The 26,911-nt window shown below is 43.8% G+C and overlaps 1 protein-coding gene across 1 annotated transcript; it reads left to right on the forward strand.

Annotated features, from left to right (window-relative positions):
- eIF3c (eukaryotic translation initiation factor 3 subunit c) lies at window positions 1-25,147 on the forward strand. The gene is made up of 20 exons (XM_037426077.2): window positions 1-122; window positions 757-864; window positions 1,612-1,677; window positions 1,851-1,927; window positions 2,644-2,765; window positions 3,341-3,512; window positions 4,349-4,452; window positions 4,582-4,688; window positions 5,863-5,995; window positions 7,937-8,199; window positions 8,530-8,704; window positions 10,142-10,300; window positions 12,917-13,324; window positions 18,129-18,254; window positions 19,042-19,195; window positions 20,573-20,656; window positions 22,359-22,672; window positions 23,361-23,523; window positions 23,653-23,718; window positions 25,065-25,147. The coding sequence occupies exons 2-20, from the start codon at window positions 770-772 to the stop codon at window positions 25,091-25,093; spliced, it is 2,817 nt and encodes a 938-aa protein (XP_037281974.2). The 5' UTR covers window positions 1-122; window positions 757-769; the 3' UTR covers window positions 25,094-25,147.
- Window positions 25,148-26,911: the final 1,764 nt, after the last annotated feature.

Raw genomic sequence — 26,911 nt, forward strand, 5'->3', positions numbered from 1 at the left:
CAGACGATTTTTGGTATATATTTTGTTTTCCTACTTTCCTTCTTTCACTTGTAGCTCCGTTGCCGTGTTTTACGTGTGTTAAGCCTGTCTCTGAGTTTGTGAGCTTTCTTACGAGTGCGAAAGTAAGTATTCTTCTCATTAGTAACGCTCAGTTGACTTTATGATTAGTGATCAACGGCGATGATGAGTCAACCGGCGGCAGCTGCTTGATTCACGGCGTTTCGTCGCTCTCATCGGCGGCATGGAAGCCGGCGTGACCGCTGATCACTGGTGTTATTTCAACGTTGGCGAAGTGGTCACGCTGGCATTTTCGTCATTGTAAACACACGCGAATCGTAGTATTCGTGCAAAAAGGGTTCGAGACCCGTTTAGCGCAGCTTAGAGTTGTGGACTTACTATTAGCCGCTCGGACGTTTCGAGTGCGATCGCCGAAGTGACTCGCCCTGCTAGCCGTATGTCAGTGGAATTCTTTAAAATCGGCGCTGTAGTTATGGACAGTTATGCATGCGAGTAGGTTCACATCCATTACGAAACTTCAACGAGTTGCTTACTTATGCATTGTAAGCGCGTGAACAGCGCTGACGCAATATGGTATCGATGTATGCAAGTTCCATTGCCGGGTTGTCAAAACTAGGGTAAGTATGTAAAAGATAGCAGATTCGTTTGTCCTTCACTTGTAGCAGCTGACTAACGCGTGCACAATATGAGCGGTCAGGTTGAGGCCGGCCGTGTTGATGTTCGACCGTTTCTTTTCAGGTAACCGCTAGCCATGAGCAGATTTTTCGCCACCGGATCGGACTCTGAGTCCGAATCTGAGTCATCTGAGGAGGAGCAGATCCCGCAGAAGGCAACAGCCATCACATCGTAAGTAGTCCGTCGTGCATGAGATAATGATATTCTCTTTCTCCCGGTGACTAGTTGGCCAACTCGAGTTATAACGCGCCTTACTTTCGCTGCTTAAGCTTGTGATGCCAACCGTTGTGTGTTGCTGTGGCAGAGCCGACTGTCACACTCGGCAGTGTGTTTTTACCGTTAGCATTTCTGTATGCCTTCGTGGCATTCATTTAGAATATTTATATTGAAAGATGTTGCTAATTCACAGCACTGTCAGGCCACGGCACATATGCAGCTTGAACCATGATAGGCAGAGGGCAGCGTCATTGGTAAACAGCTTGCCCGACATCCCACGCCCTTCCTCCCATTTTGTATGCCTCGAACATGTAGCATTGATTCTACATTGACATATATAAGCTGCATGAATTCATAGAGACTTTGGTTTAGTCTGACTTGGCTAGCAGCAAATGAAGTGCCCACTTGAAGTGATGTAATGTACCCTGCATGTTTTCCAATCCCGGGTTATTTGTTAGCGTTGAACACACCAAAAACATTATTTGTAGTTTGTAGGGTACAGAGCACAATGGGCAGTGAAATTACAATGAGACAGGAGTCTACTTATCCGTACGACTGACTTTGCATCAGCCACAGAGGAGGGGGTAGACTGATACTGGTTGCAGTGCTAAAAACGTCTTGGAGTTATCTCTGAAGAGCTCTGTTATGTGTCTATCTTTTTTGTGTTGAATGGGAGGCTCACTTGTGTCTTTTTTCCCACAGGGCATATGCCTTCAGCGATGATGAGGAAGAAGCCAAGCGTGTTGTTCGCAGCACACGAGAGAAAAGGTAAAGAAAATTAGATGTGAAGCTTAACAGGGCTCTTCCACATAATCGTGCTCATGCCTGCATTTTCTAAAGCACCTGCTCTAGGTGTTTTTCAGGTTGCAATTGTACATGAAAGGATGTGGTGCAATCATGTTTGTGCTACTAATGGGATAGCTGCCATGTTTGCTTTGCAGGTTTGAGGAGCTGACTGACATCATCAAACAGATCAAGAACCACAAAAAGATCAAGGATATGAGTAAACTTTTAACAAGTGAGTTTTTTTTTTTTTTACTGAAACATGTTTCACATTCGAAGTTTTGTTGATTCATACTGCTTAAACGGCACCACAAAGTAAGACGAAAGCACGAGCAAGGACCACAATGAGTTGTGGTCCTTTCTCATCTGTTTCGTAGTAATATGAACACGCGTGTTTCGTGGTAGTAGCAGACCAACTTGCCCAGTCGTCAGTCCTTCTAAGCGGTTGGGCACTGGCATTCACTGGTTTCAATATGTTGTCATTATTTCGAAAAACTCAAAACTGACCTACTCGTAGCATCGATTCACTGGCAAGATGGATGCCATGGTTATACATATTATTTAAAAGATCTTTGTTTCAAATTTTAAGCAACTATAGACAGCCTTGTCATCATACAGTGACTGTAATAAAATTGATATATGCAGAAATTTTGCTTCAGGGAATAATAATTTGAGAATAAGATGCAGCCAATATTCTGGGAGAAGATTCAAGCCAATATTCAATACATTCAAGCCAATATTCTATGCTGCTTTGAAAAAGACAAGGCCACTTGAAGAACGTTAGCTCCAGTGACACCCCATGTTCAGGGATATTAGTTCAGGAAATTACTTATGTTCGCTATTCCTAGCAGGTCTGTCTAGTTGCTATTCGGTTTTCAGTAAATTTTATTGAGCAATTGTTTTTGTGGTTTGTCTTCCGCTCAATGATTATCTGAACATTTACTTTTCCAGGTTTTGAAAACTTGACAAAGGCCTTTCAGAAAGCCAAAGTGGTCATTGATAAGGAAGAAGGGGGCAACATTCCCAAGTTCTTCATTCGGAGCCTTGTCGAGCTCGAAGACTTCGTGACGGAGGTACGAAGTCGGATAGCACATGTTGGCACTTGTTGGGCTCTTTGCAATTCTTCTGAAGCATGTTCTGCCTTGATAATTGGCTTATACCGTGATAGCATAGCACTTTACTCTGAAGATTTTGCTAGCTTAACGGCTAGTTTAGCTGTTGGCTACATTAGGCAGTTTAAATCATTTGTCATCTACCGAGTGTTTCTGTGGAACACTTTCTGCGGGAACAGAAACTTGGTCTTGTGTTCGGATATTATACCGGAAAGTGAGACAAGTACTTCATTAGTGGATAATGGAAAACAGGTTGACAGTGTAAACATAACATAGCACACTCATACAATGCTAACGAGTGGACTTTTAGAAATGTTGCTACTGATGAAGTGCTGTTGAGAAATTCTTTTCAGACTGAAGGAAGAGTTTGTTCAATTGTCAATCCTTTCCTAGAATTGTCCATTGCTTTTGTGTGTTGGCCAGTTGTTGACTGTTTTCAGAATTGGTGTGTTTCTCTGTTGGTGTGGCTACAGCGAGAATAGAGATGGGGCAGGCGGCCTCATGTTTGTTTTTTCCCCGTCTTATTCAAACTGAAGTGCTGGGAGGACCGTGAGGGGCGCAAGAACATGTCCAAGAACAATTCCAAGTCACTGGCCACCCTGCGGCAGAAGTTGCGCAAGTACAACAAGGACCACGAGGCTGACATCGCCAAATATCGTGAGAATCCAGAAGAAGAAGACGAAGAGCGTGAGGATGACGAAGACAAGGGTGTGTTAAAACCCTTTCTGTTTATTCATTCTATGTGAGAATACAAAGAGATACATAAGCTCACATAAGTAATTTGAACCCTGCAATTCCAAATAAAGCTGCTCTAAGCCCAGGGAGAGGCTTCGTAAATTCGAAAAAGTGCAGAAACACAGTGCTGGTTGATGCCACTGGGCTAATGTTCCTGCATCGGCTTGCTGTAATGTTGTGGAGTTTGATGACTTGTTGTCATGCCTAGCTGATTTTTTCAGATAAAGATCTACTACTTTGCATTCTGAAAGATTCGGTCTATGAGGTTACAAATTTAGAGGCATTTAGCCTGTAAGGTTACCTAATTAGAGGCATATTCTCATCCTTGGGGCACTTTAAGCAGTTGAAAGTTCATGAAACTAGTTAAATTTTTTGCTCCTTTAGAGTGGGGTGTTTCTTATGTTTGACAAGAAATTGTTTAGGTGTGAGGTAGTTGAGTCGAAATACTCATCACAACAAGCTGGTGCGGGAGCTTGAGTGTGACATTGGCGCCTGTCTTTTATTTCGATATAATTAGCTATGTTCTTGTTCGTGATAACTGTGAGGTGCGGTTGTTTTTGCCATTAATTCTCTTTAAAGTGGCAGCACGATGTTTTATCGTTTGCAAAGTGGTAGATTATTTGTTTCATCCTGTGTTAATTTCACTGTGTAGTACACTTCTATAGTGTCGCTACAGTATTGGTCCAATGATCTTTGACGCTTTTGTCGCTATGGTACATTGGCTTGTTTTATAACGTGACAGTTTGGATTTTTCAGAAGTGCCTGCCACTATAGGTGGTTCTAACTGCATATTTCTGTGTTGCATTCAGACTCTGATGTTGACGACGAGATGAGCTTCAAAAAGAAGGCGTCCTCGAAAGCTGATAAAGACGATGCAAAATCCAAGTTCGTCAAGGGTGGCTCTGATGACGAGGTAAAGTGTTTCTTGCAGATTCATTATTTTTGAAGGTCACTTCTTTTTTTTCCATTTGCATTATGTATTCAGATGCTGTCTTGTCGAACTTCAACTTTGCTCTGTGTAAGATTCCTTTTTATCTTACAGTCGGATGACGATTCAATGGATTGGGGATCATCGGATGAGAGTGAAAGCTCTTCGTCGAGCGACGACGAAAAGTATGGCGGAAACCTGGCCAACAAGTTCTTGAAGAAGTGAGTGTCTTTAGTTTTACGCTGCTTTATGGTTTTGTGTTGTGTAAATGTTGTAAAACCTGAAATACTGCTGTCTTTCAACTTCTCACTTTGATGCGAGAAGTCTTTTTTGGTGGATTTGATGAAAAAGGCTTCATAAGCAGTTTGATGATTCTTGCTTAAAACAGTGACCTTGGGTGACAAAATATATGTGTTTCAAAGGTTTCTTTGGCGAAATAAGGATATGCAGCATCAGTGATGTGCTTTGCCTTATGAACAGTGTCGGTGTGTGATGTTTCGTTGACTTTATATTCTTATTTTTAGACCTCAATGATTGAGCCATTAATTTTTTCTTTACTGATTACTTTTCTTTAAATATAAATTTTTTTTTTCCATTACCCCTGTAAATAACATTGCTATCATGATGAATTAGTATTTTGCCTTTGTAATTGTACATTTTGGCCTTTAATTATTTTTTTAATGTATGATAAATCAAATTTAATGTGAAATAACTTAGTCACATCAATTATGAGAAACCACATATTTACAGCTTCCTGAGATGGGCAAAAAACATTCTAGGTCTACTTTGTGACATCTGTTGCTATTGTATCGAGGTTGATCTTTATGCAGGAGAAGTTAAATAGCAGTAACAATAACAAAAATCTCAATTTTTCTCATGCCATGCAGTAACGGTTCCTATTTTCATTACCGCTTTTGTATATGTGCCCGTGACAGCTAGTGAAAATGCGAGGCATCTTTTCAGATGTGACTTTGTCTCGGCCTATGTAGCGGACCATGACCATCGTGTTGAACAGTTTGTTAAAAAATTTTTAATCGCTTAGCATATGCGGCTAACCGGAAAACCCCAAGCCTACTTTGGTTTCGCATGGGACTCTCCTGTCTTGAATACATCTTGAAAGTAAAGGTAGAGTTAAAATTACAGCGCCGAAAAGAGTGTGCCTGACCAACTTGCAATAACTCGCGCCACTCTGAGCATTGTGCCTCGTCAAAATAATATTGCAAATAGTGGCAGCTTTAGTCCATCTGTGATAATCCTCGTAGCGAGTTTTGTATGCTGCCCCACACATTTTTCGTTAGGGCCCACCAGCCCTCATTAATGGCATTAGTGGCTTGCCTGTGCAAATCGTTCGTGTTGGCATGTTAATTGAATCTTGAATTTGGCCTACCCCAACAGCCGAGCTGGTGGTGAGAAGGACGAGCAGAAGGAACAGCGTCGTCGTGAGAAGAAGCGAGAGCAAAAGGACAAGCGCCGTGAGGATGACGAGGAAGGATGGGAGGAAGTCAAGGGTGGCGTGCCGCTCATCATGGTTGGTGTTCGTTTCTTGCTTTGCTTCTTCGCTCCTGTCGTTTCCTCGTACACTGATTTAGTGCAGAGATCTGTCCAAGTACGTGCACTTGTATTGCCTTCAATGTTTACCAACAACGCTCGATCTACGAGACAAGGGACGAAGCGCTGAAGCAAAGTGCCCATCCTTCCACCATAGCGGTAGCAGCGTCGTCTGCAAGCTGTGTGAACAAAACGAGAACGGTGTTAGGAAAGGCTAGCCTGTTTATTGAACGCTGTTATTTGGGTTGGACCATGGGGCGATTAACGACACAAATTTGGCAAGCACTCCTCTTTTCACTTGACATAACGTGGATGGTAGAACCACCTCGTATTGCAGTTGGCTGTGAGAAGCGCACATCGTGATAAGATTGTGGGTTTCACTCTTGCTGGGTGCTAGTTATTGTACCTGAAGTTCATCTTTTCTTAGGCTATCTGTATGCTTTAATTGAAACTGCAAATAAAATTTTTTGTGCTTTTCTTGGCTGCATTATTTGCGGATGTAGCAGGTGAGGGAGTTAACTTTAGTAGACTAACAAGTTACTGTTTATACTATGTACTGTCATGCTAAGTGTGACTTGGAATATGCAGGTTTTTGCTATCTAATCCACTCAGAGGTTGAAATTTAATTGTGTTGTTGTGGCTGTGTGTAAGTCTGCAATGAATACGTAGTTATGAGAATTTTTTGAAAGGGTGCCATAATAGCTGAGCTACATGCATTTCAAGATCTATAAAAGTTCCTCCCTTGTTTCGCTCTTTTCTTCGCTAGGCTCCATTTGTGTAAGGAGGAAGAGCAGCAAGTGCTCATACCGGTGTGCAGACAAACAGGTTCATCATGTGGATGGCATGGGCAGATTAGAATGTTGATGGCACAATGAACACTGAAGATTACGGAAAGGCACGGAGAGGAAAAGGGACTGCTTCTAGGAATTTGTGGGGTGCTCGCAGCGTAGTGTTGCCACGCTTGGCATTGTTGATCGTGACTAGGTTCTGAACTTGGTGTGTGCATTTGCTTGAAGCATTAAAAATTTATCGGATATGGTTTAGGAGCCCTTTAGGATCACCCACAGCTTCCACAAGCCTTCACATCCACATCGAAATGGAATATAGCCAAGTAAGGAAATATACTGTATTTACTCACATAATAGGTGCACCCCCAGTTTTGTCACAAGAAATCAGATTTTTTTATTACTGCGCATAATAGGCGCACCTCGAGCTTGCCCGTGATCAGTATTACTGTACTATATTTGCATGGTTGCAATTGGACGCCCTCTTACGTTAACTGAAGTGAGAAAAAAAAAAAGAGAAAAGGATTGCGCCAGCTCCGTGGGCTCGTCGAGTGAGAAAGTAGGGTGGTTGCCTGGGTGTCGGAGTAACTTCTGCACTGGCGCCGGCGTGGTTCCGGCTGCTAGCTGGTTAGCAAGCTACGCATGGAATGCGTGCGTCCGGCTACGGTATATGATGTAGTAGTAGGAAACAAACTTTTGAGAAATTTTATTCTGCGTAATAAGCGCATCTTAACTTGGAGTCGGATTTTCCGAAAAAAAAAAAAAAAATGATGCCTATTATGCAAGTAAATAGGGTAGTTTAGTTGGGTGAATGAGGGCATGGCTAAAGCTACGCGCAGTCACAAGGCCATGCACTCCCGTGTTGCAAGATGTATGGAATGTGACTGTACATATAGCCATCGGAAATCGAAAGCGTTGGGGGTGGTGAGAACGAGCGGGCATCTTTGTTTTTGTTTTTTGTGTTTGTTAATGCAATGCATCTACAAAGTTTCCGGACAGCACCCGTAGTGTGAGGCAGTGGTTCCGGCTGCTGTGTTGTAGCTGCATGGTACATCTGAAATCTACTGTGGCTTCAGAAAAATTTGTCTCGCAAAGTTCCGCAAGCACTTTCCAATGCCAAAACATTGGATGCGCAGGAGAAACCCAAGATGTTTGCCAAGGACGCTGAGATCAACCACCAAGTTGTGCTGAAGAAGCTGAATGAAATCATGGCCGCTCGAGGCAAGAAGGGCACCGACCGTTCGGAGCAGATTGAGCTGCTCAGCGAGCTGCTGGCCATCTCGCAAGCCCATAACCTGGGTCCCGGCTTTCAACTGAAAATAGTCTTTGCTGTTGTGTCGGCCATCTTCGACTACAACCCCAACATAGCAACCTGCATGAAGCTCGACATGTGGCACAAGTGAGTTGAAAGGAACCCACATTTCTTGGGAAGTCATGCGTGCCGAGTGCTGCAGTGGTTAAATGGAAACATTGCATTTTTAAAAATTTGTGAGAGAGACGCAAGAAAACAAGCTCTATTTTTACCTTTTGAAAAATGTATCTTTCAAGATTTAGTTGCATAGCAGTCAATTTAATAAGTGCAGCATAGTCTCTGTTCCTGGAAAGTGTCCTAGAAGTTTAGCTGCCACTGATTTTTTTCAATTCCTAATTGAATTAATAGCCTGTGGCAGTAATTATGAATAGTACAGTGATGCTGTGTGTCAAAGTGAGTTTTCATTGATGTGCACAGGTGCCTGGAGTTCATCAACATGCTTCTCGACATTTTGATCGAGAACAGCAACATCTCGGTTGGCGAGCATGTTGCGGAGGAGTCTGAGAGTCTGGTGACACCACCGTACAAAGTTAAGGGATGCATCCTCACTGTGGTTGAACGTATGGACGAGGAATTCACCAAAATTCTTCAGGTGAAATATCGCTTCCACTGAGTGATACATCTAGCCGTGTTTTACGTGTAGTGAGCTTGCAAGTGGGACTTGACTACTATCTGTGTCCACTTGTGGCTTAATGCTAAGGTCTTCTTTTTATGGAAGTCCTAGCTCATACTATGTGTAAGCATGCCATATTATGAAAGGTTTTGTTTTGTTAGGTAGCTTTTCACAATCTTGCGGATTCACTGCTTTCACAAAGTTTAGTTAACGTCCGATTTCCTAGAACCTTAAGAACGATTTGCGAAAAGTATGAAGCTCGCATGGTGAAAACAATTACGAAGGCAGTTGCTCGTGAAAGGCAGTTGCTTAACTGCCTTTCACGAGTCTGTAAGCATGTCGACAGCAGACTTCAGGTTAACAGCTTATCTTTTCTCATTGTCGGAGCACAGCACCATGTGGCTGTGGCCACAGGTTTGACTAAAGTGCGGCTGGCAATGGATTCGCGTGCGCTAGCTTGCAGCATTTGCGGTTTCGAAGGTATGACCACAGCAGCCGCGTCGCGGTGCTGCTGGCCGCACCTGGGATGCGAGTATGGTGGGTTTAAGGGTACACAAACGACCAAGATGGTGGCAATAATAGCTGGAGTGTGCGATTAGTGGTAAAAAGTCCGGAAAATCGAGTGGCAAAAGCTATAAACCTCCGAAATTTTGTGATACATTGTCTCTGCGGGGAACTTGCCCCGTCGTGGTAGTCTAGTGGCTAATGTACTCGGCTGCTGTCCCGCAGGTCGCAGGTCGCGGCTGTGGTGGCTGCATTTACGAAGAAGGCGGAAATGTAGGCCCGTGTGCTCAGACATGGGTGCAGGTTAAAGAACCCCAGGTGGTCTAAATTTCCGGAGTCCTCCACTATACGGCGTCTTTCATAATCATATGGTGGTTTTGGGACGTTAAACCCCACATATCTATCTATCTGTTTATGGGAAACTTGATGTTGCCGCAGATGAGTCCGAGAAATCGTGCATGTCCGGAATTTCAGGCGTTTGAGAAATCGAACGATGACTGTAGATGTTAATTGTTACTTATCAGAAAAAGCATTAGCCCGTGAAGCCCTTCGTATTTTTCCTACTGTTGTTGAGCAGAATGCATGCCAACACTAGCATATTGAGGTCTCCTTTAACATTGGAACGAAGCTTTGTCCTAATGGCTACATTGTCGATGATGATAAAATTTGTATACTGATACATTACCAAGCACAAAAACAGAAGTTCTCAGCTGTGGATATGTTTGCAAGCTCTCGTAGATTAGAGAAGACAATGAAATTCCCAAATTTAATATGAGAGTGACGAAAGCTTCACTTGGGGATTATTTTTGTGGTAGTTTTTAAGTGTCACAAATGCTTTATGTTCTTCGTTCCCAGTCTGTTAGATGAGAGTACTTGCCCTTATGTTTTCTTTTTTTTGTATCCTGCAACCAGGGTTGTGATGCCCACTCGCCAGAATATGTGGAACGCCTGAAAGATGAGAAGAATGTGTGCGACATCATAGAGCGGCTGCAGGGTTACCTGGAAGGCAGGGGTTCTGCTTCAGAACTCTGCCACATCTACCTTCGTCGCATCGAGCACCTCTATTACAAGGTGAGGAAACTTGCAGAGTTGTGAGGGCTCTCTAGAACGTTTTCTGTTTCGGAAGTGGTGTGTGCCGATTTCACTAGGGTATAGAAGACCTTAAAGGCGTGTGTAGCTTTAGCTAGCGTTTACGAGGACTTCAAAGGAGTGCTAACATTGCGTGCTTGATTTTTGTTTTTCAAAGGACCCCTGACAGCAAAACTTTTGTTCGTAACTTTTTTTATCGTAATTTGTAGCCTTGTGTCCAGTAATGCCAAAATTGAATGGTAAATGCTTTAAAATATCATATAATTAATCCTAGTGTCAGTAAATATGACCAATTTTAGTGTCGCTTCAAAATGCCCGCCTAAGTTCATGAGAAACTAGCACCGCACAGTGGGCGGGTGCCCAAGACCATGTGCACTCAAGCTTTGGTGACTCTGAATGCGCAGTTTTCAAATGTTGGACCCGCGTGTGGTGAAGAATGAATTGACATGGGTGCTTTGAGCGTGTCCTCTTCAAGGAAAAGCATTCCTGGCGTAAGCAGCCAAAACCACCTTGGTAGCAGCCTGCAATCGAGTGAAAGAGACGAGGAACAATAGCCCTCGTTGGGTGCCAGTCACGGTTTTACCGTATATACTCGCATAATGATCGCACTTTTTTTTTTCAAAAACATTGACTCCAACTTCGAGATGCGATCAATACGCGGGGTAAATTTTCCGTGAAAAAATATTCTGAGCATCGGAAATGCAAGAACGTCACTAATCAGAATTCTTACGATAGCTATCATGAAAGTAACCAAAAATAAAAATAAATAATGCTTACGTTGGTAATAAAATGCACGCATTACGCAGGAGCTACATGCATGGCACACTGCCCTTTTAGTTTTTGCCTCTCTGACCCCCTAACGTTCATTCAGACTCCGAAGCATCACTGGCGTCAGTGTTGTCGCCGCACGATTCCCTGTCGGAACCGGCAGTGTCTTCACTGTCCCACAGAGGGTCATCTTCCATTCCGTCGAGCACATTGGAAAAGCCAGCGACAGTTCATTCCGCCGCATGAAGCGTGTCGTCCAGCCGGAACTGGCGCGGAAGTCCTTTGTGGCTATTCTCAGCCTCTGGGAAACTGCACGCCTGTGTCCGTATAATCTAATGATACTGCATAACCATCCTTGCGCATGTCCTTCACGAATTCGAGGACTGCCTTTTAAATGTCGGGGAACTTGCCAGATTTGGGTCCGTGGAAAGCCCATTGCGTGCTGTTAGTAGCCATGAGCACGTTGCGCTGTTTTTTCAAATATCTGATCCGGATTTCGTCGACGCCGAAATGTTTGCCGGTAGCGCGCTTGCCGTGCTGTAGCGCGTAGTCAAGTGCCTTCAGCTTGACGCATAACGCCCCATGGTGGAACGGCGGTTCAACAGACAATCACAAAGCGCACAAAAAAATGTGATCTCGAGAAAAAAAAAAAAAACATTGCTGCGGGATGAACACAGGTCGACCAACAGGCGGCCGCCCCTGTAACAGTGTGGGATGTCAAAACAAACATGGCGGCTGACGGAGCGAAGCCCTCTGTGGAGCGAAGCCACCGCATTCTTTTTCTTTTTTGCGTTAGTTATGGAGGTTGTGAGTACGTCACATGCGTGAAAACAGTTTCTTTCATCTAAATAAGGAATGCTTTCATTTAAATCAGTAAATTTACGGCATTAGCAGAGTGATGCCCGCCTTCAGATCACAGAAACAATGATAGGTGCTGCGCCTTCAGCTAGACTTAGCACATGACATGTTGATGTGGCAAGTTCATGGTGCGATCATTACGCGGGGAAAAGGAAAGTCGAATTCTGACGACAAAATTTAGGGGTGTGATCATTATGCGAGTGCGATCATTACGCGAGTAAATACGGTATGTGTGCCCCATATGTTTGTGAAGTCGACAGCAGTTGCTTTCTTTTGGAATGCCACTAAGGGCTGTTGTCTACGTCATTTTAGTGGTAAAGTCGCAAGGTGCTCAAAACTGTGTGTGCTCATGCTTATTTTAAAACCAAATTAAAATACCTTTAGGGCAATGTTTGTTCGTCACAATGATCAGAAGTGTCACTCGTGCAGACTGATCAAACAGTAAAAGCATCTAGAGTTCCCCAATTTAGCGTCGGGGGGGGGGGGGGGGTGAGCATGTGGAATAATTTAGTACGATACATGGCACAGCTCATGAGCATCATTGGTTTGATTTATTGCCATGGCAACCACATTTTTTTGGGGTGAAATACAGTGACATCCTTCGACTTACTAAATTTGGTGCTCATTGGAGACCGTCAGGTGGTCAGAATAAATTTGTACACACTCGCCATGGCCTGCAGACCTACCATTAGCAACTCGGGCTGCATGTGACTGCATTTGTCCTGTCCTATACTAAAGTTCACGTTTGTTCATGAGCTATACAGACATGACTGGCCTCAGGCATTTTTTTTTTCTTTTTGTAGTACACCTCACGCAGCCACCATGTGTTTAAATACAACCCTAAAACAGAAAATACATTTCTGAAGTACTGGCTGTCGGGCTAGTTAGCGCAGTTGTAAGTATCAATAGTCAATTTTATGCAGAAAATTACATTTAATTGTGAATATTTAATCCTAATTTGCCCCACGGCAGTTCGACCCTACTGTCCTTGCTCAACGCACCAAAGGGAAAGGTGGCGATGCCACCACCGAAAAGCAAGACACAGACACCGAAAAAGCGCCGGCTATGCCCGAGAAGGCCCCCGAAACAAAATCAGCGGAGGCTCCGGTTATGAACGAGGCTGGCGGCGACCAGCCTGCCGCAGTGCCCGAAAGCGAGCAGAAGCCACCCCCGCAGCCACCAGCCAAGAACAGCCTGGAGCAGATGGAGCAGCTGTGCAAGTTCATCTATGCCAAGGACAGCACGGACCGCATCCGTACGCAGGCCATCCTCTGCCACATCTACCACCATGCACTGCACGACAACTGGTACCAGGCGCGAGACCTCATGCTCATGTCTCATCTCCAGGAGAGCATCCAGCATGCAGACGTGCCCACCCAGGTACGTGTGGTGCTGACACGTGTCATGGAATTTCTTGAACTTTTCGTGTAATCAAAGAGCCGGTTTCAACAGCTTGTTTTGGGTTGAAATGCCTTGTCATAGTGCTTTAACATGCCTCTTGCAAAATCCTTGCCTCTTTCAAATTGCTGCAAAATCCCGTTGCATGGGGAGTGCAGTAGGGATTTAATTTGTGTGGAAGTATTGATCAACATACTGGTGCGAGAGGTTCACAAAAGTGTGGCTCTTGGTCGAGTTCGAGATAACAGCATGGCTTGGAAGGAATTGAGTTTTCGGGTCTGTCGGAATACAAAGGTCTTTAAAGTTCCTTATTCTGCGAGTTTGATGCTGAAAGCTAGCAGGTGTTTTTAATTTATGGGCTTATTTATATTTTGTATGAACTAATTTTGGGCATGTAATAGTTTAAGATTGCTTCATTAAAGGGGTACTGACACAAAATTTCTCACTTATTGTTCTTTTTTTGCGTCAAATGATAGGCCAAGCACTCGAGAGTGTAGAAAATGTACCGGTAAGTGTGAGTGCGCTATGAAAAAATATTTACAATATGCTTTTAAAAGCTAGTTTCTGTTCCTACTGTACGCTGACGTCACCACAGGTTATGAGTAGCGCCAGCAGGCGGTAATATGTGTGCGTACATGTTATGTATCCTCGTCAGCACGTCGCATCTTTGATTGTCGATTGTCTGCTTCGTCTGCTGTGCACCTTACATGTGGCAACTGTTGTGGCAGGGAGGCTCTACGTTTGGATGGTATCATTTTAGTGCTGGACACATGGTGCAAATTCAGATGTGATTTGCCGTACGGCTGTTTGTGCCGACAGCCGCATCCGCGCAGGATCATGACATGCAGCGCCACTGGTGGGCGCCCGCTGCAGGTTTGTTTCTTGACACCCCGATAGCCCCGATCGCCCTGGAATTTGTGGCTATTGCCATTGCTGGTGGCATAAAAATATTGGATAAACTGTTTGTGTGACATGAAATAACTCATGATTGAATAAAGTGGAGCTTGAAGTGTGCTATTTCTCCTTAGCAACACCCTTTTTCGAACTATCAACGAGATATCAAGCGATGATGGTAGGCTATTTCGCAGATAAACAAACAGTGGCACTGACCGTCAAAATGTTGGCGCCACGATGACAAATTCAACATAAAATAATTCCTTTGCCCTCTGATTGGCATATATATCGTATTTGCGTGCACGTACGCTATATTACAGACTCCTCTAGCTCGCTTCACTGGTACGATGAATTAGAGCACTGCACAGGCCTGGGTCGGCCCGAAAGCCCAGGTCCGGCCCGGCCCAGGCCCGAGTCAGGTCCGTATCAGGCCTGGCTCTCATAAATGGGGTGTTTCAAGAAATGAGTCTAACATTTTTGAAAAACTACAAAAAGGAGGCATCTGCATTCTGCGTGCGTTGTTCCCTTTACTTTGGCAGAAGGCATCTTCAGATGTATACAAATTATTACGGCAGTAATTAGGTAAATTAATACAATTGACTTCACACAATTTAAAACAATTGACTTTTCATTGAGGGTGTTTTCGAAGTGGATGGTTTGGTGCATCGGTTCCGGTTTCCCCAGCTAAATTAGCCAGATTTCATCGCTCAGCGGTCATTACAACTTGCTGCCTTTCCCAAATTTCAAAATGGCTATAGACTATTCGTAGGAAGAACTTAGGAAGAACGTAGGAAGTCTCCCATTTGACTCGACTAGTGATCTCGACTGGTAAAAAGGTAATTATTTTAATTTCTGTATTTACTGCCAAATTATTGTTTTTACACATCTGAAAATGCATTCTGGCAAAGTAAAGAGAATATAGCAGGTAGAATGCAGATGCCTCCTTTTTGTAGTTTTCAAATTATATTAGACCAATTCCTTGAAACACCTCGTATATCAATATAACGGCATGTCTACGCTGCTTGGCTTTGTTGTGTTGTGGGGTTTAACATCCTGAAGCGGTCCAGGTTACGTAAGATTCCATAGCTGAGGGCTTCGGCTAATTTATACCAGCTGAAGTGCGTTAGCATCTACTGAAATCGGAACATACATGATAATGTCTGGCATTTGGATCCATTGGTATGCTGCACGTTTTTTCAAGAAACACGTAATATATGTTTGCGGTAATATTTGCGTACCGTAAGTAAAGATTTGCCAAGTGGTACTGCTGCAACAGCAACGGTACACTGCTAATGTCATAATAGTGTATATAATACGTGCACGCTGCTATCTAGGGAAAAATTTCGAGTATGCAGATACACACGCATGCTCGCCAAGCCTTTCTCCGCCTGCGTATACTACGCGACTCGCGAGTCACAAATAACTCTGGAGCTGTTGTTGGTGCTTTTTAACTGCGAGATGCGAAGTGACTTATCACGGGCGCGCCAAGCGATGGAAATGTTCCCAATTCTTCGTGCTAGCAAGGCAGTTGCAAATATTCAGCACTTGGCAGTTACCCGAAAATGTTAAGAATTTAACTGGAATGTTCATCATATAGAACAAGTTTTTGCTTGTTTTTACGGACACCGTGCTTTCCATAATTCGACAGTAATTCATAAGCGTCCTCATATGTCGAAGCGCAAGTGTTCTCATGGCACTAAAAAATGTGCAAGCATTCCCGCAGGGGAAGCAAGAGTTTTATACAAGGAAGTTCATGATTAAGATTTTGATTTGCTGCTGTACACCTTGAAACAGAGGGGCGTGGTGTATAGGCACGGGTGCATTGACACCTTTTACCGGATGAATGTGCGACGGCTGCTGTGGCACCCGGAGTTCAAGAATATTGCATCCCTTCAGACTATTTCCCCCCAATTTCTGCCATTTGTTTGGGTATTAACGGATAAGTAAGACACATCAAAACTGGAAACATGAGCTCCTACTCCTGTGATAAATTGAATGTACACAGGTCGCACGCACTAAGTTTATCTTTCCTTGGTGTCTGCAGAGGACCAAGCTGCTTGTGTCATACAGTCTTGCAAGCTGCATAGTTGCAAGGAAACTATGTGCGCTGTCATAACAAGAGTGAATTGAGTCAAATACGATGTGTTGTACTCGCGATTGTTGATATTGTAGAGAAGCCTCCGAACACTCAAATGGGTCGAACTCTCAAGTGCTTTCTAGTGGGTCTACCCAAAAAGGACGCCGCTCGCGCGGAGAGCCCGTGCTTGGCCTTTACTGTCGCCGTTGTGTATACTTGCTGTGTGCTGGCTAATAAACGCCCCAACAATATGTAGTTTTCTCATTGGTACAGGATTCTGGGTTCAACGTTTGCTCGTCATGTCCATATTTAAGTTGTAAATTGAAGCTTATTTTATAGATCGACACTTTTGCACTAAGTGGGTCTGTTCTTTCTATACAAATGTGCAATTAAAAAGTTCATTTTGTTTGTGCCGTTCATCTTACCGAGAAATCAGTCAGCTTAACTTTCGCCTCTTCAGAAAACACGAACAAAGTTAGAAAAAAAGATTAACAAAATTTTATGGCCACATTGGCTAAGCGGCCAGCGGACTTGAACAAAAAGGCACGAGCGCATTGCGCATGCATGCAAAGTGGGAAAGTAGGGATTCGGCATGCAAAGTGGGAAAGTAGGGCAACCCTCCTTCTCCCAATTTTCGTCCTTTCCCTATATCTAGGGACCTCACCAGTAACGTCATGAAAGAAATTTTCTGTTCAACATTTATGTTTAGTAGGCTGCCCGGCAACCGCCAGTGGTATAAAAGTGGCTCTGCCACTGCCGAGAGGGAATACATAGGAGGTATAGGCAGTTTTCGCCCCCTGGTAGTCCTCTCAGAATTATCTAAAGCTGTTTTTTTTTAATTGCATGGTGTAATAAATTACGCTTGTAGGAGACTTATTACATTTACCGTACTCGACAAACTTGGTTTGCATGCAAACTATGTAGACTCAAACTATAAATGTCTGCCATTTCTTTTTCCAATTTATGGGTGCAGTATATTTTGTAGTCATTCTCTGAAATTAAAAAAACAACAACAAGATTTTCTGGGGCACCACTTATATAATACAGCCAAACTATATTTTAATTACCCTGCAATTATTTCCCATTATGTTACGGGCATAATTACCTGAAAGTACGCATAATATACCAGTTAAATTCATTACACTCAAAGAAGTTCTAAAGACAGTCTAGAAAATATCTTGTAAGCGGCAAGTATCATGACAGTTACTGAATATAAAACAGTGCCTCGATTATGCTCCTGGCAGAATTGGCTGAAACGAGCTGGGCTGGGTATGGGCTGTATTTAAAAACACCGGGCCGGGCTCGGGCGGGCCGGAGCATGAAGTTTTCGGGCCGGAAAAGTCGCCCCGTGCAGTGCTCTACGCTGGATGACAGTGACAGCACGACTGCACGGCTCGAGCAGGCAATCGAGAGGGCGACACGCAAGTGCCATTTTTGTGTTTTGGTGCTTGAGGTTATCACAACTTGCCAGACTGCTGCTTGAAGTCACCAGGATTAGTACTGTAGACTGTTGCCAAGTTAGTGTCGATGTCGGTAGGTGCGCTGCAAGAAATTTGATTTTAATATCGAAATAAAACATCTTGTCAGCATTTCCCGAGCGTCGCACTTGTTTAGAGCCGTCTCTGTTTACAGGAGATTTGTATGGCAGAGCACAATCTCCTACGAAAACAGGTGTCGGCACACCTTTAAGGATGGATTACTCAAACTAGACTCCTTTTTACAACCTATGGTTTCCATCGCGTATATTTTTGTGAAGGGTTTATGCTGCTGTGTTATTGCAGTTTCTTCTTTTTTTTGGTACTTTTTTCTGTTTAGATCATGTACAACCGAGCGCTGGTTCAGCTGGGTCTTTGTGCATTCCGTCACGGAAACATTCGTGACGCTCACAACGCCCTGCTGGACATCCAGAGTGGTGGCCGTGCAAAGGAAATGTTAGCCCAAGTAAGCTTTCCAGGATTTCCCGTTTAGTGCATTGGTAATGTGACGAAATCTATCCTCTTTAAACCTTAATGCATATCGCTGGCTTTCTCAAGTGATCTTTAGTTCCATTTACAACTGGAGGAGTGCTAACAAAAGAACTTGATGCCGGAATCAAGCAGCAACCTTGTGCTGACACAAAAGGCTTGGAAAAGCTCATCATTGGTGGTTAAAGCATTTTTTTTTTGTTTCGAAAGCAAGCTCTTAGGCATAGCACAATATGGTGCTATATTCACTTCATGTAGACTCGTGAAGCGAGTGCCGACACTGTCCATACATCTAGTGATCAAGGTTGGGTGGTCAGCGAGGTCATGGGCCTGTTGCATGGATTTGGTGAAGGCTGGGCAAGCCCATATCCAAGTGTGTTGACTTCACATAGATGAGATGTCAATTGCTTATAGCATTCCATGGCACTTGCTCATGTTGCTTGGTTCTCTGTGCATTTCTTATGTGATAAAGTGACATTACCGACAACAGGGGCAAGTTCACTGGAACTACAGTTATGCATGGCTGTCAAGCTTGCGCATTGCAATTTCAATGCATGACGTTTGCCATATTTTGTGGTCTATGTGGATTACTCATGAGGCTACTAGTTATGAGTGGAGCATTTTATTCAAAAAGGTTTACAAACGAATGGGGCAGTATTCTACCTTGATGTTGTAGCTACTACATTGGGGCACTATCGTGGCGGGGGGGATAGGCTTTGACCTTCAGTCTCTGACGTACTTGCTACTGCTGCCCCATATCGCAGGGTCTTCTGCCTCAGCGTAAGGAAGAGCGTACGAACGAGCAGGAGAAGATTGAGAAACGGCGTCAGATGCCCTTCCACAAGCACATCAACCTGGAACTGCTCGAATGTGTCTACCTAGTGTCTGCTATGCTTCTTGAGATTCCCCAGATGGCTGGTAAAGTTGGTCTTGCTGACAACCAGTTCTTTCTAAAAAGGTTTCCTTGAGCACGTCTTGTCAAGTGGGCAAACCATGGCTAGTCCCATAGCCATAGGTCTAATGAGATTTCAACAAATTGTGATAAAAGACAGCATAAAGTATGTGAGTGATCAAATTTAGTTTTTATGCTTTGAGAGATCATAAATACACACAAAGAAACAAAGTGTTAATTGTAGAACATAAACAATAAGTTTAAAAAAGTAAATGAAAGAGAGATGCTTGCTAATAGCTCACATACACAAAAATAAATGAACAGAGGGAATTATGAAAGTGTGTTCATGAGACTTGTTCATGAGACTTATTGCAAAGCAATAAAAAAAATTGAAACGCCTTCTGCAAGATGAATTGTAGAAGACATCAGTATTCAACCTATTACCTTCTGCAAGTAGTAGTGTTATAATGTTTGCAGAAATGTCAAAAGGAGACAGCATGCTCATTCATTTGGAGACTGCTTGCCAACTGTGAAAAAGAGCTCAGACTATGGGGCTTAGTTTGGAAATATGTTTTGGGATTTGCAGACTTTGTTTCTGGACGCTTTCTTTCTTTAATGCCTCATTCGCTTTCTAGCATAAGATTCTATGCCTTCGACAATGTGGGGTCTCAATATGAGAGAGCGCCACGCTCTTGGTGTGAATGGACGCAGTTGACATGGTTGGAACGAACCAAACAGCAGACATTTATTTAACTACTCTTAGAATGACGATATCGCCAGCCGAATTATAACATTCATAGGGATCAAAACACTAAATAGCCTTACACAACATTGCACAACACTCGCCAACATAACAAACACATGAACACACACAAGGCGGCTTCGCCAACGCTTGACATATTCGAGGGCCTGTGGCAGACGACCCGCGGTGCCGTCCACTGCAGACCCACCTCTAGACAACCGTTCGGGTGAACCGCCACCGGCCAAAGAAACCCGCTCTTTTTCTCCCGTGCCGCCACCAAGGCCTCCGCCAGGCTTCGCTGCCGGCACCATCGTTCTAATTATGATGATGATGGTGGTGGTAAACGCTCCCGAGAACAACGCCACCTACGACTCCATAGTTGTGACCTCTGAATGTGGCCTATGTGCGAGACACGTACGCCACGAGGCGGAAACAACTTTACAGGAAGGTTTTAGCACCCTTACAACGAGAAGCATGTTTTGGCAAGGTTTTCTAACAGTTTGGTTGTGTGCTTGTTTCTGATAAGTTAACGCCTTGTGGACAAGTTCCTAATGGATCCTGGTAGATAAGGTTAATAACATAAGAATGTGCTGCTGCTGCTGCTGCTGCTGTTATCAGTGACCGTTTGATAATCTTGATGTCATTTGCTTTTCGCTTGCAGCTCACGAACTGGATGGCAGGAAAAGAATGATCAGCAAGTCGTTCCACTACCAGCTTCGCAACACAGAACGACAGCCGCTTGTTGGTGAGTGGTATAAAAGGAATTCCTGGTTCATGTAGGCAGTCATTGTTCATTTAACTGCTATATTACTATAGGTTCTCTGAAAACTGTGTAATAAAGCAGCTACTCCTTAGTTTGACTGCTTGCTTGCATGTGGCCAGCGAGAAGATTCAGTAGCCTTACTTGTGCAGCATTACAAAAAATTGGCTTGTGCATTGAAGTGTCATACCGACATTGTAAAGTGTAAGTAAACATGGGTGGTTATAGCGGTAATGAAATGTAGACATGAGTGTTTAACAAATCAATTTTGCTTTAGCTTTATCACCATGGGTTAGATTCTTCTTATTAGAGTATTATTAATTGTTCGGTCATTTCAGTATACTAGAACTAGTGTAATAAGCTAAACCTGCTTATAACAAACCTCTATATATAGCAAATTCATCGGTATAACGAAATTTTTCTATTCCCCGTTGTCACTTCATAGCAGCACATGTATTTGTGTCCTTTATGTAACAAAGTAACGAAAAGAGACATCCTCGATATAAGGCCTCGGATTTTGTCATTTTGGCATTTTCCACGGTTGCCCCGAATCGCGAAGCCGCGCTGGCGCGCTCGTGGCCCCGGCGACTCCCAGGCGAGAGTGAGCGCTCGTTATTGCGCAGGGTTGTGCGTGCGAGCGAGCCGGGCAAGGCGGGCCTGCACCCATCGAGCCGGCGTTGCTGCCGTTCTACCGAATAGTTTTCTGCGGTATCCAAGTCGTTCCCTCTTTGTTTCCGACGTCAAGCGCACGTGCATCCTTGGTTTCACTGAGCGAGCATGATATGGCCCCTGAAAACGTTCAGCTATGTTTTTTTTCTGCTTTTTTAAACGCGGGCAAGCATGTCGTCACTGCCAAGGGGATGTCAGATTAGGCGCAGGCGGAAACTCTCCGAGACCACGGCTATCCGCTTTTGGTCATACAATCACCTTTGTAAGATTTCACCCGTGTTGCAGTGCACATTTTGAGCACTATGGGCAACAGCGTTCATGGCAGTGTGCCATAAATGATGCAACATCATAGGTGCTAGTGCATTATGTGATAGTTACCACCGTTCAGTGTGACCTCATCTGCAAAGGGCAAGGAAGAAGGGTATTTCTTTAGGTTCGGTGTGCTGCATGAGATGCAGTTGGGGGGGGTTGCTTTGTGCTGGGTGCATCGGGGGGGGGGGGGGGAGTTTTGCATAGGTCTAGGTTGAATCTTCATGATAACTTGGTGGTTACGACACATGACTGCTTAGTCTTCATTCAGGTTGTGGGTTTGATCCCAGCTGTGGTGGCTACATTTTGACACAGACGAAATGCGAAAATTCTTGCGTACTTAAATTTAGGTAAAGATACATTGAATTAGGTGCAATTAATGTGGATACCCCTCGGATTATGGCAAGGCTCGTATTTGTATTGTGCTTTCGGTGCATGAATTTCTTGGATCAAAAATTTTTTGGGGGGGTCTATACTACTGCACTTTTCCAGAACTGGCGGTTGAGATATTGTAAGTAGAGAGATATGGTCAGCTCGAAACTGCCCTTATATTTTTGGTGGGTCGGTTATTAGCCATCAGAAGATAGTGTCGCAGCCGCTCTCGCCTTGCTGCTGATGTCTGGTGTCGTAGCAGAAGCACAAGCTAAAGGCAGTGCAATCCCCGACTTCCTAACGGGACGACGCATTGCGCTCACCTGTTGCTACCTAGGTCCCCCCGAGAGCATGCGGGAGCACGTGGTGGCAGCCTCCAAGGCAATGCGGGTGGGCCGCTGGCGCGACTGCTTCAACTACATCATCAACACCAAAATGAACGCCAAGGTGTGGGACCTGTTCCACCAGGCGGACACTGTGCGTGCCATGATCGCCCAGAAGATCAAGGAGGAATCCCTGCGCACTTTCCTATTCACCTACAGTAGCGTCTACGACTCGCTCTCCATCGAAACGCTAGCCGAAATGTACGAGCTCAACAAGTCGGTCGTCCACTCCATCATCAGCAAGATGATCATTGGAGAGGAGCTCATGGTGAGTGTGCCTTTGTGTTCATGGCTCTTTCCCTCTCTGCAATGTGTCTTGTGCGATCTTTTCCTTCTTTAATTGACCCCAATAGTGCGTGCCAAAAAGTGTGCAGGTTGCAGGAATGTACCGAGGGTTAGGGGGTCAAAAGTTCTCAGGCCATTATCTCATGTATTCTTGTGGCAGCGTGGCCTGGAAACTTTTGACCTCCCCTGTACCTTTTTCGTTGATTTTTCTTTCACTCTGAAACATACTTTGTGTGTTTTTTCATTTGATTGACCCCAGCAGTGTGTGACGAAAAGTCTGCAGGTTGCAGCTGCTAACATTTCTGGGTTCTGAAATGATTGACATCAAGATGAAAAGAAAAAAAAGCATTTGCTTGATTTACAACCACAGTGATAGTTTTGAACACATTACTGGTCTGCACCTATAAGGGAGCTGGTAGTTAGTTAGGGCCATTTATATAGTTTATGGTAGTGATTCTTTATTAAAGCGTACATATGTGAAAAAGTACTGAAACTCTAGGAAAAATTATTAGAATTGCTGATTGAGGAAGCAGCTCATTGTTTGTTTTGTGCTGCTGAAATGCTGCAACCCACCTGCATCCTTACGGCAGTTGCTAAGCTACAACAACCAGGTTGTGGTAATTGCATGTATGCTGGTGAAAGCTCTTAACGTTTGTTGCTGTTGTGTGCAGGCGTCTCTGGATGAGCCCAACCTCATGGTGGTATTACACAAAACGGAGCCCTCGCGTATCCAGGCTCTGGCCTTGCAGCTCTGCGACAAGGTGACAAACCTGGTCGACCACAACGATCGCCTGCTCGAGATCAAGCTCGGCTCCTTCTTTGGTCGGGGTGCAGGTATGCATAAATTAATGTAATCTTCCTTACACCTATCCCTTGAATGGGCTAGCACTTCAATTCGTTACCATTTATTCATTGTCTTACCAAGTACAGTGTGTTGAGAAATGTGAAAAACTATTGTTGCAGGCCTTCAAGGATTCAGGGACTCTGGTTACCAAAAGGATGGCTATGGCCAGCGGGAGCGCAACTGGGGTATGTGTTTAATTTTCACACTTTGCTGTCTTCATTGCTGTCTTCACTCTTGTATAGAGCTGCTAATGTTGTGCGTAAATAGTAAATTGGCCTCGCAATGTTTTTTGTCTGCATTCTGCAGTGATTGAGTGCTCGTAGTGTTGGATACTGAGATCAACTGAAAAAGAATTATAAAAACTGGTGCATGGAAAAGTAAAAGTTATTATTCCTCAAAGTTCAAAACCCCGCATACGAGGACAAAAAAAACGCATTCTCTTTCACATTTGATTGTGCGGCTGATGTCCATGGATGGTTGCAATTACCTACTGGGTGTTTCTAACAGAGACGTACCGGAAGTCTCGCCTTATGGTGGCCATTGTACAGTGCACCTAGTGTTGTTTTTATATTGTTTTTAAAATTTCATATTTAAAGCATTGTGTGTCTGGGGAAATATAAGAAGTGCTTTTATAACTTTTAGTGCACGACAGTGTGGCTTAGCTGTGACCATCTGAATATTACTGTAAAATTCCAAGCGATCGCTTCCCCTCCCCCTCCCTCTTACAGTCAAAGATAATTTGACAAGATGTTGGGGGTGCTCAGTCATAGATTGAAATTGAAGATGGCAAAAGAGCCGCTAAGAATAACACGGGCACACCCACGCTCCTGATGAAATGCTTTATTGAATATGCACGCATTCAGTGTTTTCGTTTGCTCTCGTCGGGCAAATAAAAGGAGTAATGAAACTGAAAATTTTGGTAGGGGAGAAGAGGCCGCACGTTTGAAATTTCCTGAAGAAGGAAGGGGGCTCTTGCTTGAGATTTTATAGTTGATTCAACTCGTGTCAAACCAATCGGAATGCCATGTCATTGCTGTCACTTCCACGTGAGGGAAAAGTCTCTTCTGATCACAGCAATGGTGCCCATGTGCTGCTGCAGTCCAAAGTCAAAATGGTTTCCTTGTTTGAGTAAAATTATAAGCTTCGTTTTGGTGCTGCCATTTGCGTTACAATATCGGTGCATTTCGCAATTCCTGAAGCGGCAGCTAACATGCTTCATTTGTGTCACTGGGTCTGTTTAAATGAAATACTTGGTTAATTATGTTCTGCTATGTGTGATATGCTATTTACCTAGATGCAAACATTGGTAGTTCCGGACATGCTGCAGGGCCAGTTTGTCATTACGTGCAAACGATGCCAGAGCTTGAATGACGCACATAGACACACGACAGTCGCAAGGTTTTGCGATATCTCTGTCATCTCTCATTAGCGCTCTGGTACATTGGAAGCCATGCAAGTTAAATATTGCACGATAATAGTTAAAAACCTAAAAAACGCTGAAAGCTGAAATCTCATTTCTACTCTTTTACAGGCCGAAGACAAAACCAGAGGAACTATTGAAGAGGTGGTTCTTATAATTATTGTTTGCTAAATAAACTAAATGGTCCGGCCTGATCAGTGCGTTGCGTCATTTCTTTACGTGCTCTAAAGACGTCCCGTGAAGCTTCTCAAATGTAGTAGTCACCTGCTAATGGTGAAAATGCTATCTATAATTTATCATGGTACTTCTATCCTGCTAACAGTAACTTCAGCTACAGCGTCTAACTACAGCAGCCTCCAAATAATTCAAGCATAAAGGAACCCCAGGTTTTCAGGTTTTTGTTAGAGTTATCCGATAAATATGACTTGGGTCAACATATCGATTCGTGTTGTGATGGAACATATTGTATACATTCTGGAGGCCTTGAAATGTGGAGATGCCCCGCCACGGTGGTCTAGTGGCTAAGGTACTCGGCTGCTGACCCGCAGGTCGCGGGATCAAATCCCGGCTGTGGCGGCTGCATTTCCGATGGAGGCAGAAATTTTGTAGGCCCGTGTACTCAGATTTGGGTGCACGTTAAAGAACCCCAGGTGGTCAAAATTTCTGGAGCCCTCCACTACGGCGTCTCTCATAATCATGTGGTGGTTTTGGGACGTTAAACCCCACAAATCAATCAATTGAAATGTGGAAATTTATGCAGTGAGAGAGGACAGAAGTGGCATGTGTTTTGATTGTTGTTTGTCAAAGATGCAGCAACATATTAGGTCTTATTTCCACTAAAGCTTTAGAGAGTGAGTGCAGTGAAAGATAAATAGGTGGAAAGAAATACAAACGGAAAATAGATAGAAGGAAAACAACAGAGGAAAAAAAACAGGTGAGAGAGCATTACAGACAGAGAGAGAAAAGACGTAAAAGAAAAATAATGGGAGAAAAAGATTGAAAGACAGAGAAGGAAATAGACAGAGAAAAAGAAATAGACACAAGAAAAGAAAGAAAAAAAAGAGCGAGCATAGCCACATATAGTACCCTGGAACCTTGTTATAACAAAATTTAATCTTACATGAAAATAAGTTTATCAAAAAATATGTTACAAAGGTATACTCCTAACACTGTCTTTTGCAAGACTATTTTTAATTTACTTCATTATGACCAATATTTCGTTATATCCGGATTCGTTATATTGAGGTTGGAGTGTGTAGAATAGCAAAGGGTGGAAAAGAGAGAGGTGAAAGTGTAAAAGCCTAGAGGAGCCAAGACTGGCTAGGTGCCCACCAGCTCTGCCGTGTCACAGCCTTCCGTGCTAATTTTTTTGCCCTTACTTCTTCCTTCTCAAAGTACCAGGGCAGCTAGTTTAGCCACTTTGTCACATTTAGGTTGGCAGTCAGCTTCATCTGCAACTGTTAGTAATATAAGCACAGATGTGTTCGATGAGAAGTGCAAATTCGACTGATACAGACGCGAGCAAAAATTTTTTCTGCATGTAAGGTTAATGATTATTGATGACTGTAAATTGGTGAGCAGGGCAGTACATATTTTTGGGCATGGACAAGCGAAAGAGTTGACCTAATTTACACAATAGAGCATTAGTGAAAACGTAGTGGGTCAACCAAAAATTTGAAATTTGTTTGAATTAACTGAAAGTTTGGGTTGTCACGAGGGTACTGTAAGGCTTGCTGGAGAATTGTGTGAAATGCCGATCAATTTTGCCATCGCCATCGCAGCATTGTCGGAACTCGAGGTCGATTAATCATTTCTAGCTTGAGCACCGACGGGCCTCAATTTTACAATTCCAGCATGTGAGCTGCTGAAGTTGAGTGCATAGACTTGTGCAGGGTTTCTCATTAGGGGCGGTAAGGGATTGAAGCCTAATCGCATCCCCCCCCGCCCGTGTTGTTCAA

Source organism: Rhipicephalus microplus, chromosome 3 (genome assembly GCF_043290135.1).
Source record: "Rhipicephalus microplus isolate Deutch F79 chromosome 3, USDA_Rmic, whole genome shotgun sequence".
Classification (NCBI taxonomy): Eukaryota; Metazoa; Arthropoda; class Arachnida; order Ixodida; family Ixodidae; genus Rhipicephalus; species Rhipicephalus microplus.